The 14,960-nt window shown below is 40.9% G+C and overlaps 1 protein-coding gene across 8 annotated transcripts in view; it reads right to left on the bottom strand.

The window, feature by feature from the left end:
* Window positions 1-14,960, bottom strand: part of ROBO1 (roundabout guidance receptor 1) — a 1,468,549-nt gene that overhangs the window by 56,944 nt on the left and 1,396,645 nt on the right. For all 8 annotated transcript variants that reach the window (XM_040338766.1, XM_040338761.1, XM_040338765.1 and 5 more), the window contains 3 exons: window positions 13,207-13,249; window positions 4,978-5,132; window positions 3,467-3,802 (listed from right to left, as the gene is read on the bottom strand). In XM_040338766.1, the coding sequence (XP_040194700.1) occupies window positions 3,467-3,802; window positions 4,978-5,132; window positions 13,207-13,249 (534 nt within the window). The remainder of the gene's footprint in view (window positions 1-3,466; window positions 3,803-4,977; window positions 5,133-13,206; window positions 13,250-14,960) is intronic.

Genomic DNA, 14,960 nt, shown 5'->3' with positions numbered 1-14,960 from the left:
AATACATTCACGTTTTTGGTTGTAACGTGACAAAATGTGGAAAATTTCAAGGGGTGTGAATACTTTTTCAAGGCACTGTACTGTATCTATAATAACGTTGTAAGAACAGCTTGGTGATAACATCATTCTTCCACAATTCTATCATCTCACATCCATGCTGCTGAAAGGTACATGACTCTGTGCTTATTTAAACTTATGTCTGCTTTCAGTATATATATATATATATATATATATATATATATATATATATATATATATATATATATATATATATATATATATACAGATTTTATGCATGATACAATATGACCGTTGTATCCACTTTATCCAATGAATTAATCTCAATACCCCAGTAATAAATGGGCTCACAACAGACTAGATTCAGATTGCCATCTGTGTGGAGGTTCACCATGCAGCGATTGTACAGTATCCTCCTCATGAATGAAATATCTTGTGTTTCATCTCCCAATCCCTCATCCACTATAACACTTAGATGGGATCTCACCATATTAATTTTCTTTTATTTGATTTTATTTCATCTGTGGCTTATTATTTGCAGCGTTAAATTCAGTTGCAAAGGTTAGGAGAGTGCTAATTAACTTTTTGACACTGTTAATCTCGATCTGCTGCATTTACATGTATAGTAGCTCGGCGGTTTGCCGTGACTCGTAGGAGACTGAAAAAAAAGCTGCGCCTGGTTATTAAAAAGATCTAAGCCTGAAATCCCAGAAGACTTCAACTTCTAATAAAAGTAATAACAAGAAGTGGCAAGCATGGAGCTCTCCAGCCAAACACTGGGGAATATATCGTTTCCCTAATATGAACAAGACTTCCTAACATACACACACATAAAAAAATGTCTTCTGCATGTGGCTGATAATGTTAACAAAGTCCAGGAATATGTTACCGTTCAGAGGAGATGCAACATAAAACACAAAAACATAAAAATACAGCATGTAAATATAATTTTTTATGTGTTTTAAACAAACTACATTGTCCTATCACTCAATTTCCATGCTGTTAGTGACTCAATTATTAAAGGGTGAGCCCGCCCAAAATGACTGTAGATTTTGGTAGATTGTGGTGAGTTAAAGCTGAACTCCAGGTGCAAATAAATTAATTTAAATGCAGAGGCGGCTCTAGACATGGGGCCCCACTCACACCCATGACAGGAAAAATAATTCAAGGACAAGAGCCTCTTCCCCACAACCCTGGCCGGTGGTTGTGGGGGTCTGCGGGCAGGGGGCTTCCCAGAATCTGGAAGTCCCCTTTAACAAGGTGCTCTTTATTAACTAAGGGGCGGGGGCCGCCCGGAGATGTCACCTGGTAAACCTGCCCCCTTGTGACTTCATTGACTGAGGGCATGCTGGGTCATTGACGTCACGAGGGATGGTGTCACCGATATTCACTGGTTGTTAGGGACGCTGGCGGCCCCGCTTCTGAGTCAGGGCTCATAACGCTGCCTGTCCCTCAAAACTGGTGTAATGCATTGGGTAAGTTAGGCGGCCACAAGGCCCCTGTGAGTGTGAAGCCTTAGGCGACCGCCTAATTTGCCTAATTAAAGAGCCTAATTAAATGTATTCTTCAATAGCCCTAATGGATATAAACCCAATTTGTGTTCACCAACTGCCTTTACAAACTCAGATATTACCTTGCAAATGAAGCAGTGATATAATCCCTGTGCTGCAAATAACCTGTATGGGGACAGAGCTGAGGGTGGGACCCAGCAGGTCCTCCTACTACAGGCTGCCTGTAGAAAACTAGAGAACATTCATCTACAGCAAGTACAGAGAACAGGAGTGACCGGTCCTTAAAGAGGAACTGCAGTCTGCTCACATAACTTATAATAAAAACGTGTTTGCCATTCTGAAGATTCCCTCCAACCACTTTGCATATTATTTTATATATACTGTGATTCTGTATTTGCCAAATAAGCTGCAAAAATCTCCCTCCACTGAGTCTGGCTGCAACCATTTTAACTGTGGGCAGCAAAAGCTGCTACCTGTTTACCTTCTGGATTTACACAGACACACAAAGGCACAACTCCAGCTTTGCAGCTCTCTTTGGCCCTCTTATGACTCACCCCCCTCCCTTAATGGCAAACTCTCAGAAGAGTGTGTGAGAGAGAGAGATGTGCATGATGGTTTCCCCTTATAGGGCCCATTATATCTGTAATGCCTAGTACACACTGCAATTTCAGGGGTGCCCTATGCACAGAGTGCTGAGTTCAGAGCTGCGCTACGTACTGGGTGCAGGGTTCAGGGATGCGCTATGTACAGCAGGCCCGGACTGGCCATAGGGCATACCGGGCCGCAGCGGCCCGTGGCAGCCCGCGGGCCACATGTCACATCTCCACCCAATGTGACATGCAGGGAGTCCAGAACTGTTAAGGGGGTGTCTGTGTAACAAACTGTGAGGAGCTGTGTAATATAAAGGGGTCCAGAGGTGTGGTGCTATGTAATGTAAAGGGGTCCAGAGGTGCAAGGTGCTGTGTAATGTAAAAGGGTCCAGAGGTGCAAGGTGCTGTGTAATGTAAAGGGGTCCAGAGGTACAGGGTTCTGTGTAATGTAAAGGCGTCCAGAGGTGCAGGGTGCTGTGTAATTTAAAAGGGTCCAGAGGTGCAGTGCTATGTAATGTAAAGGGGTCCAGGGTGCTGTGTAATGTAAAGGGGTCCAGAGGTGCAGGGTGCTGTGTAATGTAAAGGGGTCCAGAGGTACAAGGTGCTGGAACCCCACATTCCATCATTAACCGCACCCGCGATGCACCGCCACGGCGCCAACCCCCCCCCCCTCCCCGGGACTGCTCAGTCTAAAATGCCCAGGCCTATTTGTTGTCCCAGTCTGGGCCTGGTGTACAGAGTGCAGAGTTTAGGAGTGTGCTATGTACAGAGTGCAGTTTCAAAGGTGCCCTATGCAGAGTGCTGAGTTTGGGGGTGAAAAAAATGCCCTGAGTGCCATGAAATGGCCTGGTGAGCTGTGTTCGGCCTGTGGGCCTTGTGTTTGACACATGTGCCCTAGGGGATAGAAATATCCAGAAGACAAATGTGAGAAAGGAACAAAACCAGCTACTACATGGAAGCCATCAGGTTACTCAGCCCATCTATAGCTAAAATATTACTTCTGGGTTGACTGTCTTTCAAAGTTTTTAAAAAGACACTTGTATCCCATATAAACTACCAATCAGATTCAGAATTTAATATCTTAAAAGTAGTGTTTAAATTCAGGCTTGGCTATTAACAGGCAACAAACATAATTCTTAATTTACAAGATTTGATATATCAGATACCTATTGTCTTGTACTACTGTACAGCAACCAATAAGATTGAAGCCTACAGAAAAGTAAGTCAAAGGGTGACAGTTTGAAGCTGGCTGATGGTTGTGAGCAGTATAAACAGTCCTTATTAAAACTTTATTTATAAACAAGGCCCCCTTTGCATCCCTATGTGCACAATTAAGCTTCATCCTACCTTTATTAATTTTATTTTGCTCCATGATGCTGTACTGCATTGGGGCAACATCAGGCTTGTGTTGAGCTGATGGTTTCCAGTGTTTTTCATCCATGTCTCCACTTGATGAGTTGATGTTGTTGCTTATGTTTGACTGAATAAGCTGAGTGGTGGCATAGGGAGTGGGCTGCCCTGCTTGGGGGACAAAACGTCCATCCTTCAGATTTGGACTGTTAAATGTTTTCATCTCATTTATTTTGTTGCTTAAGTCCACATCACCATAGACAGCAGAATCAGGCACCATCAAGTTGGTCTGCTTGTTATCCAGTTGGTTGTTGTAGTTTGCTATGCAATCGGCTAAACCAAAAAAAAATACAAGAATGGTGAGCTTTCACATACAACTATGAGTGATATTGTCATCTTTAGTGGCAAGGCAGTAAAAAAAAATGTGTAATGTTTTTCATTAGTTTGGGATAATTGTGATGGCTGGGCCACTTATTTTGTATTTTTGGCAATATTGAGAACCCCAGGTAGTCGTACTTAAATGCTATCAAACAGAGAATTTAGAACAATCAAGAAATAAAAGGACCATTGTAACCGGGTCAAAGCACAATAGGAGTTCCAGTGCTTGTGCAACTTGTGCAAGGATGGGCAGATAACTCCCCACCCTATGTGATTTGTCTATCTGTCTACAACTACAGGACGGGCTGAACACAAATCCTGGATGTTTGCCAGAATCATATTTAAACAGATCATATGCTAAATATGTATAATATATACACTGTGAGGTTTATATAAAGGTTTGGTAGGCTGAAATATTTGGATCTTTATAAAAACACAATATATATATATATATATATATATATATATATATATATATATATATATATACACATAGTCTTGGCATGTTACATACAGGCCAATTACAAAAAAAATGTTTTTGAAAGTTTCTATGAGGCCTGTAAGACCTAAAATGATACCAGATATAGCAAGTACAGTATATAATATCCAAATGCAACTTATTCTAAGTTTTGGCTTGAAAATATCTATATGTTTAACCTTGAATTTCTGTACCTCATTGCTAAATAGAGGCAATTAAATCCCCAGCATATCATTTAAAAAGCACTTTAATATGTCTGATTCAGATTAACATTCCTCCATATAATTTTTCTGTGGTGGTATATTTAAAATGTTATACGTTTTAATAAAACTGGTGCTTTTCATTTACAATATCTGGCAGAGCTGCTTATGGGGACATTACCTGCGAAAAATTAAAATATGGGACTGGATTTCCATTTTACAAAGTGCCTATACCTATTAGAATGAAAGAATTTTCCAGTTACAATATAGAGATGCACAGCTAAAAGGATTGAGATTTGTAAGAAGCATTGCAACTCCATAAGTATTTAATTAAAACCAAAACAAAGCACATGCTGTAACACAATGCACCCCAGCAGCTGGGTTTGAGCCTAAAATAACCTTTCTTGGCATTTATTCCGCCCTTGCACAGGCACAATAATGGCGGATCTTACCTGGTCGGCTGTAAGTGGCCAGATTATTATCGCTGCTCCCATTCCCAGACGTACAGCAGTTAATGGGGCAGTCATTGTGGCTGTTCCCCGTGTTTGGCCAAGTATCAGCAAGCCATGGCTGGTTTGCAGGTTCTGCAATATTTAGGAGCCCCGGTCTGTAAAAGGTCAATAGAGAACAATGAGTAAACACAAATAGAAAGCTGTTCCTAGTTTATGACAAAAGTTGAACAAATAAAATCACCAATCTGTGCCCAAGACAATATTGACCTGATCAAGCCTTGGTGGCCTTGTTACATGATGCTGTGCTTTATGTCCTTCACTAACACTGAAATAAGGTAAGGAACAAAAGCCATCTATGACTGTTATGCCCAGAAGCATACATTTCTTCTCTTTGGTTGCAAAATGATATGTACAAAATAGATCAAACATACAATTCAAGTATATGTGTCAGATGTCTGGCATATATTGCAGAGCTATATTTATATTTTTGAGTAGAAGGCCTATGGCCAACTAGCACTCATGTCAATTCGCTAGTAAAAGGATGAGTAAAAAAATCAGAGTGACCGCTCATCTGTTTCTGTGCATTGCTCCCTGGCTGGGGGGACCAGCGAAGTGTTGCTCAATGGCTGCTGTCTCCATTATTAGTGAGATTATGGAGAGTTTCAGCCAGCAAAGGGGCAACACTATAGGAAAAAGTAAGTGTTCTGTTTAGCAATTATGTTGCTGGCACATTACGGACAGTGACAAGAATGCTAATGGTGCCTAAGTATCACACACTCCTCTGTATTGGGATAGCATTCTAAATGGAGCTTGAGGTCTTGCCGATTACACTGGTTCTGATCACCCCACTGCAGCAAATGGCAACCTGAGCCACAGAGGCGTAGCTTGAAGCTTAAAGCTTAAAGCTTGTGGGCTCCGATGCAAAAGTTAACCTGCCCCCCCCCCCCACTACCACCACCACTTCCACAGTGTGTGTAGATACACCCACTGCACGCCAAGATACTCAAAGTGGCCGAAGAGTTTTGAGTTCCTTACATCAGAGGACAAGGATTACTGCTGGAAAAATCAGAGGACAGGAACTCCTGGCAGGTCACTTGGCAGAGCTCCGTTCCCATCCCAGCAGTGGGGTCCTAGGACAGATCAGAGCTGGACTTTGTGGAGGAGATTATAACATGACAGGGAGGCTGCAGGGGCCCCCAGGAGCTAGGGGCAGGGTTGAAATTGTGACCCCTGCAACCCCTTAGAGCCCATTCACACAGGGGCGACGTGGGATCCGACTTGAAGTTGCCCCAAGTCACCCCAAGTCGTGCTGTTGAGAAAAGCAATTGAAGTGAATAGAGCCATGTTAATGCATACTACTGAAGTCGCTCCAACTTTAGAAAAGGTTCCTGTACTACTTCAATCTGACTTCTAGGCGACTTGTAGGCAACTTGTACCCATTGATTTCAACAGAAGTCGCCTCAGAAGTCGGATCAGAAGCAACAATACAGGAAGAGAACATGCAACATTTCCTATGCAAACCCCTCCCACAGAGCTGATTCTTGTTTGATTGGCCACTGGAAAGCTTCCTGTCCTAGAGGCAACTTGAAGTTGCCTTGTAAGTTGCCTCATGTCGCGCTGTGATTCATACTCAAGTCGCCTCCCAAAGTCACGCTGGAAGTCGCGTTAACACTGTGTGAATGGGCTCTTATGCTACGTCCATGCTGAGCCACATCCAGACTTGCAATAAAAAAAACAAAAAAAAAAAAACAACAATAATCTGAAAAAGACTTTCTGGGTTAAAACATAGATTTACAATTCATTACTTTTTAACCCGACTGAATAATAACAGAGGTATTTATGGCAGACTTTAGAAGCCTTGCATGACCTTCCCAAAAATGACTTGTAAAGCCATTTCTGATTATAAGTATTATCTGAAGATTAAACAGACACTAGCTGGTTTTATGAACACTTTAGCACAGTGTAGAAATGAATTCCCACTTTACAGGTTGCATACAAAGCTCACCTGAGACCCAATTACAGGTCCCATTTACTGGTAGCAGTAATGAAGGAGCCCAGGAGAGTGGACAGTGGACAGCATTCCTGTTTGTGTTAGACTTTTACTACATTGCTTTAAATGAGCTTTAAGTTTTTATTTGTTTGACTTGGTTGATTGGGGCACTTAGATTTATAGAACAAATACTGGCAATCTAGCAACAAATACTACTTCTTGTCCCTAAATTTTATAGGGATGTCGACCGTCTATGTTTGAAAAAGCACATGAAATTTACAAGGCGCATAAATAAAAAACAGCAATCAGAAAAGCTGCAGGGTAGTCGACAGTGACAAATCACGTTAGCAGTCATTTTTAAAACCGCATACAAAAAATTGTCACCCAGAATATGACTTGATTCTTAGATCATTTTCATATAGTAGTGGTGGCTACAACATCCATCCCTTATAAAGAGCCTTCTTATAGGTCCAGACTATAGATGTGATAAGTCCAGCTTTTGCCAGAAGTGAGGCAATGTCTGACAGCATTTGTGGGCTGCATAAATCTGCTAAAATACACATCAAACAACAAAGTCTACTATATCCTATGAACTATCTGTCCACAGGATTCACGCCAAACCTGAACTAATGCAACAAATGGAAGATCTTTTGTTTTCTGCAAAACGTGTCCCACTACTGATCTATAATGCACGTTAAGGGACAAGGCTAGATTCACACTAGTGTGGCTGAGATTTGATCCCATTTTTCAGTGTGATTATGTAGTGCGACTTGGTTGCATTTTTGATGTCAAAGCAGGGACGAGTCACTGGTTGTTAGGAAGCCTGCAGGTGCCGTTTCCTTAAAGTGTTACTAAACCCACAACAGTAAAATCAGCCTATACATGAAGGTATGCATGCTTGTCATACTTATTGTGGGACCTAAGGGGTTAATCCTCTGCATTGGGTAAAAAGGCTGCTTGATCCTGTCTTTTCTGATACTCCCCTTCTTGCATTGTCTCCAAAACATGTCCGAGTAAGACAAAGTAACGGGTAAGGCGGCACATGCTCAGTTTGCTGTGTATTGCTAGAGAGTTTTGTTTTCCTTGGTAGAGTGCATGTGATCAGCACAGGGCCAATCAGCACTATCCAGACAGAGTCTGGGGTCCTGCATCCTGATAAGACAGCTCAGTGCAGTATGAAAACTCCTCCTACAAGCTCTAACCAGGTACTTATAGAAGTCACAAGACTGTTATATACTGCTGATAATAAAAGCAACTAAGCAGTTTATATTTTCTAAAATGATTGCATTTCTATGTACTGTTTACTGTAGGAGACCAGATATAGTGAATGCAGGGTCCTAGGTTTAGTAACGGTTTAACAACCAACACAAATCACAGGAAAACATGTGCCAAAAGGCTAATGTACGTGCATTTTTGGTGCATCTCCATTGAAGTCTATGGGGCACAAAATAGTATTGCATCGCAACAAGGTAGCATAGGTACCACAGTTGCATTGCATTGATGTGACATTGAAATCAATCTGATTTCCATTGTTATGCAATTCTGTGTGACTGAAGTCGCATCTGAAATTGCACTAGTGTGAACCAGGCCTAAAAGAGACCATAGCAGTAGTAGCAAAAAAAATCTTTATGCTTTGGTTACAGGCTGGTGAAGATTGTGTTAAAGTGTAGAACAATAGAGTTGATGAATAGATGCACGCTATGTATTATTGTATTACTATTTTTGTGAAAAAGGGAAAAATAAAGAATTTATAAAAAAAAAAATTAAAATAAAGATTGTGTTAAATAAGGTGTTTGATACTCTTATTGCAATAAAAAAAAATCAACAGCTTGAACAAGATACAATCCAGGCATACAACAAGGCAGTTATGCTTCAGTACAATTAGTTGTACAGGTGTAACAGATAATAAGAATACACCAGCATGGCAGATACCACAAGCAAGCTCATTAAGAAAAGACTGAAATCCCAATAGCAGCTTAGCATGCTAGCCCCAACAACCAAAGATGCAATTGCTGAAAGCCTTATCAGCAACTCAAATCGCCATTTGATGTTCTACACGGGCTACCCAAGGTTCCCACACTATACCTATACAGGTTCCTCAAGTAACCTCAAGTTTCACTGCATGCACACTGCAGAAGCTCAATAGAAGAAAAAATATTGCTTTATTTGAAGATTTTTCCATTGCCTGTCCTTCACCTATCACTTTACTAAGCCAGTATGTTGCAACAGTTGCCAATAGAAGCAAACGAGGAAGAACTGGCCTCCAGCCTACTGAGTAGCCAACATCCCAGTCAATCCCACTTTGGACTCCTTGTTTTTTTTGTAGATGATAGGTTCACTTTAAGCGAACAGCCTTAGACACTTTTACTCCAGCGGCATCCTTTCAGAATAAAGAATGTCTGCTTGGTTTACAAAATCACTTCTAGGGAAGCATTTGTCAGTAAAATCCAGCTCTATATAAAGGGCAGAAATCATGTAGTTTAAATCAGTGTGATATATGAAGGAAAGCTTGACAGCAGCCAGGTCAGGAGAACACACAAAAAAGCAGAGATTTGCCCTTTTAATCATCTTGAACTTCATTCATGTACATTTATGTCCAGAATAGAAGGGGGGCCCTCTGAATACCATGAGCCACATATTAATGTTAACATTCCTATATACTGTCTAGTGTTTTGGTCAATATGAACATTTGTCATAATTAGGTAGCATATCCAATAAATGGCAACAAACAACCAAAAACAGCAAATATCTACAGCATCAGACAGTAAGGCTCCATTCACACCTGAGCAAATCGATTTACTGGCGTTTTTCATGCATCTTTTTAAGCTTTTTTGCATCTTTTTACAAGCTTTTTAAAAGCGTTTTAGAAGATACAATACAATGCAATACAAGAATTTGACACCTTCAGCCATTTTTTTTAGCCAATATAAAGCATTAGGGGGAGGAGAGGGAGAGGAAATTAGGGGTGGAGAGCTGCTATTTGAGCAGAAAACGAGCAACAAAGCACTCATAAAACGTAAAAGTCAGGCGTTTATATTAAAGTCTATAGGGCCAAAAACACGTATTCTGCCAAAAGAATCTCATGTACTTTTTTGAACTTCAGGCATTTTGCTTCAGGTGACAGAATGCTCAGATGTGAACCGGGGTCATTGAAATGAATGGGATTTGGCTTGTTGAGCATTTTCGAGCTACAAGCTAAAAGCTTCAAGCAAAAAATCTCTCAGGCCCCGTACACACGGCCGAGGAACTCGACGTGCCAAACACGTCGAGTTCCTCGTCGAGTTCAGGGATGAAGCCGCCGAGGAGCTCGGCGGGCCGCCTTCTCCCATAGAACAACGAGAAAATAGAGAACATGTTCTCTATTTTCTCGACGAGTTCCACGGCGGCTCCATCGAGCCAAAAGTGTACAGACGACAGAGTTTCTCGGCAGAATCCGGGTTTGAGCGAGTTTCCCTGTGAATTCTGCCGAGAAACTCTGTCGTGTGTACGAGGCCTGAGTTGTTAAAGGGGCCTTAAGCCTCATACACACGACCAGTTTTCCCGTCGGGAAAACTGGCATGACAGCTTTTGGCCGGGAAAACTGGCCGTGTGTATGCTCCATGGCAGTTTTCCCGACAGGAAAACCATCAGGAATCGCGGCGGTTTTTAACCCGGCAGTTTTCCTATGAGACCCCTCGGGTTTCCTGACGGTGAAAAAGCCGCCGGGAAACCCGATCGAGTGTACAAGGCATACGAGTTCTTAAAGTCAGCCTGAGCCTGATTTTTTTTTTTTTGTTTGAATAAAAGAAAATTCACCCAAAAAAGAGAAGAACCTTCACCAGGGCTACATTGAACCAGAAAACACTCTATAATATGTTCCAGTATCCATGCTTAACTTTTATTTTTTTCTTGTAACGAATAACAATTATTTCGCTTTTTGCGGCAAAAAAAATGTATGGATTTCAGAACAGCACTGGCTCTGTGTTATCAGTCCAAACAGGAAAGTAGGACTACACCAGATTTCTAGCATATCCACAGATATTAGTTTCTGTATGTGCAACATTTCAAAACACTATAATGTGGGGAAACGTAGGTGTATTGGAAAGAAGTTATTGTTGGCCGATTTTTTCTACTGCTAATTGCTGCCTGTGTCTGACTTCAATGCTTTACTAAAGGCAAAACTTTTCTAATTTAGGACAGAATGAAGAGGGTCTGTCTGTGCCTCAGTTAGGAAGATTCGCCGTCTTTATTTGTCCTGTTTACCATTATCATTGAGAGTGAAAGTAAAAGAAAATCCCAAATTGTTGGCTGTCCCCATAAAAGTAATAGAGAGGACATCTTCCAATGCGAACACTAGTTCTGATAGCCTGGAGTTTCCCAATGGATTCCCTCAATTTTCAGAGATTTGTTCTCATTCCTGTTTTGGCTGTGGGACAGGAATTAAAAGTAAATCTCCCAAATGGGGCACAGACGGCAAAAAATAAACAAACAGGGGGTTGTTACTCTATCCAAAATGAAAAAAAAAATATGCCTATACTGTAGTTCTACATTAAAGAGTTAAAGAACACAGGTTAACTCAATGCAAACATGATGCACATGCTGTTCATGGTTTCATAAACATGAGCATCATTAGCGATAGGGGTTAGCAAACGAGTGTCAAGGGAAGAAAGTCTGGCACAGCAAGCACCAAAATTCACAGAAAATGGAAAGTTCCACTATGCAGCACTTAAATATTTTGCCCCTGCCATGCTGGGTTTATGAAAAGGACTGCTGGATCTATCAGGTCTCTCCAAGCTAAGTAAATGGGGAGGGTTGAAGAAAGACCTTGTGACTTACTTTGTATAAAATTTGCCAAGAAAACTCAATTGAAAAGGCTTTCAAGTGTATTGGTCATGGTGCCTAAAAAGAAGGGCCATAAAACTGGCAAAATTAAAAAATTATATATGATTACAGCGCTCACAATAATGTAAACATCACGACAAATCAAAGATTATTTGAAAAAAAAAAAACATCCATATGTATTATGCAAATGTGCTCCAATCAATAAAGTGCAGTTGTGCTTCAAACTTCAAGGTGCATCACACAACCCTCCTGTGTCCCCACTCACCAAAAGGAATGGACCCCTAGCTTTTCAGTCCAGGGTTCATTCAGGCTTGATTGTTGGCCATGAATCATTCACGGAAGGATCCAATGAAGATCTCCCTCAATTGGTCAAAGGTAGATATTGGCACCAAAAATGAAAGAAGGACTGACAGTTTGGCAGGATTTTATTGTGCAAAACGTGGTAAGGTACTCACCATGGCCAATGTTCAAGCCTGAATGACCCCTGGCCTGAAAAACTAGGGGTCCATTCCTTTTGGTGAGTGGGTACACAGGAGGGGTGTGTGATGCACCTTGAAGTTTAAATTGACTTAATTGATTGGAGCACATTTGCACAATATATATGGACATTTTTTTTCTCAGATTTTTTGATTTGTTGTGATGTTTACATTATTGTGAGCGCTGTAATCATATATCATTTTTTCATTTTGTCAAGTGTATAGCACTTTGTGTACAGCAGCTGCAATCACTAGTTTAAAAATGTCACTTCTAGCGCGAGTCAATATATACATATATTTGTTTTCATATAAAAATTGGCGAGACATACATTAAGGATGGTGGGAAAGGCTGTGCGTATTTCTCTTATTTAGGGGTCCATGTAACCTTAATATGCAGAATGTAAAGGACATTATTCTGCACTTTTACAATCCAAGGACCTTTCCAGGAACAAACATTTTGCAGAACACACTTTCTACACCAGGAGCCTGGTGACTGAAAATTGGGGTCAGTAAGTAAACCAGTTTTCGATCATTAACCTGATCTACTCACTAAAGAAGCCCTGCTGCTCCATTGTACTACGCACCACTGTGATTCCTTTTGTAATAAAAGAGCTCCCTCTGGTGGCTTCCAAATTCAAATGTCAGAAAACAGATCTTCACTTAATTATGTGCACATATTTAGTTTGGTAAATAAACACATGTTTGCTGACAGATAAAATCAGCAACATGCTGTTTGCATCACTTAATTATGCTGAATATACGCCAGAAAAATAATAATAAATAAAATATGAGGTAGACTCGTGCAGGTCGAATCTTCAAAGGACACATAAAAGAAGATTTAAGCTCCTCAGTAAAACACAGAGCCTGCAGCACGTTGTTCCCTATAAAAACAGAATGACAAAAGATATGTATGTTTTTGTCAGGAAATATATATTTTCTCACCTTCCCGCACTGCTTACAGCTTCCCCGCCTCGCTGATACGCCACTGTAAAAAGAAAAAATATGTACGTTTGAAAATAATGAACACAAAGAAAAATTCTAAGCGACAACATTCAGCCATGACTAAATAAAGATACAAGATGGATGGCGGTGATCTCTATTAGCCGTGCTGTTTGGTCAATCAACATATGCTAATATACAATTTACCTAACATATTCAGTATGTTATTTCTTTTCAGAATCTATTCTGCTTTAAGCAGCTGATAACGGGAGCGATAAATCTTTAAGATGGAAGAGAAATGCAGAGAGCATGACAACCTGTTTTGATGTGAGATTGATCGCTGAGATTCTACAGTGTCATTTCTAGCATAACTGATCGCTTGTTCTGCTCAAGGACAGCTTGGAAAATAAACAAGAATGTATTCTTCAAAACAAAAGCAGAATTGTTCAAATATGCTATTTTCGGTTATGCTAGCCGCTAAAGTCGGCTGTAGATGGTTTTAATCTCAGCCTGTTCAGCATGAACCAGCCGAGATTTGAACCATGTATAGGCAGGCTGAATGTACCAAGTTGGTACAACCAGCCTGACTGATTTTACATGTGATTATCAATAATCAATTTCTTCTCCCGAGAGGGACGGCTTCCCCCACCGGGAGAATACAATAGCTTAGCGGGAAGGATTCCCCTGTCAACACCATGGTTGCAGGAAAGAAATTTGCTTAGTGTATGGCCTTCATAAGCCTATATGGTACTTTTACCATAAAATACAATCTAAGCCTTTGTTAACCTTCTTAACCCTTTTAGCTCAGAGGAACCCTTGAAATAATTTTCAAGTCTTATGGAAAACCTGCTCAAATATATTCACACTATGACACTAATGTTCTTCCATTGTGCTTGTACAGGGTCTTGGAGTTTCTTCTGAGTTCAGGAAACGTTACAATATTCTTGTTGCATTTAGGAAATAAAGGGGTTGTAAAGGTAAAAACAATTTCCCTAAATAGCTTCCTTTACCTTACTGCAGTCCTCCTTCACTTACCTCATCTTACCTCGCAGTAATGCAAAGCTTTCTCCCTGGTGTGGAGAAAGCCTCTTGAGGGGGGAGGGGGCGACCCGGAGTGGCAGGACGCCCACTAACACACAGCTCCTTTCTCTATGTGCAAAGTAGAGAGCATCCTGACTCGCCTGCTCGACCCCTCCCTCTCAAGAGGCATTCTCCACACCAGCCTCGCATTACGGTGTGTAGTTACAGACAGAAGAACAGGAAGTGAGGATTTCTCAGAAGAAATAAGGACATTTAAAAGCAAAATCTAAGGATAAGGTAAGTGAAGGTGGACTACACTAAGGTAAAGGAAGCTATTTAGGGGAAAAAATTACCTTTAAGAAGCGATATAAATTTGTGTCCATTTAAACAGTGGATTTCTAAAGTGAATCTGTGTTAGGAACCATAAAGTGACACAGTATATCTCTTCCATGACACCCTTCTCCCCCAGAGACCCACAAAGCTCCCTGGAAAACTTCCAGGTATGGGAAGAATATTTCCAACAAGGCAATGCCCAGCAACTGAGCAACCAATTGACACTCTGAAGTATTGTCATATGGGGGTGGAAGTACCTAAGCCAATGCTCATACTGACCTTCAGAAAGTCAGTATTTGCAAAGGAATTTTATAAAGTTTAAAGGAATGTTGTGAGAGCTTACGTTGTCTCTCAATGCTAGCCTTAGTTTAGATAATGTTCGAACAGAAGAGGTGTATACCTCC

Source organism: Rana temporaria, chromosome 2 (assembly GCF_905171775.1).
Source record: "Rana temporaria chromosome 2, aRanTem1.1, whole genome shotgun sequence".
NCBI lineage: Eukaryota > Metazoa > Chordata > Amphibia > Anura > Ranidae > Rana > Rana temporaria.
This window is presented reverse-complemented; position numbering and strand designations above follow the sequence as displayed.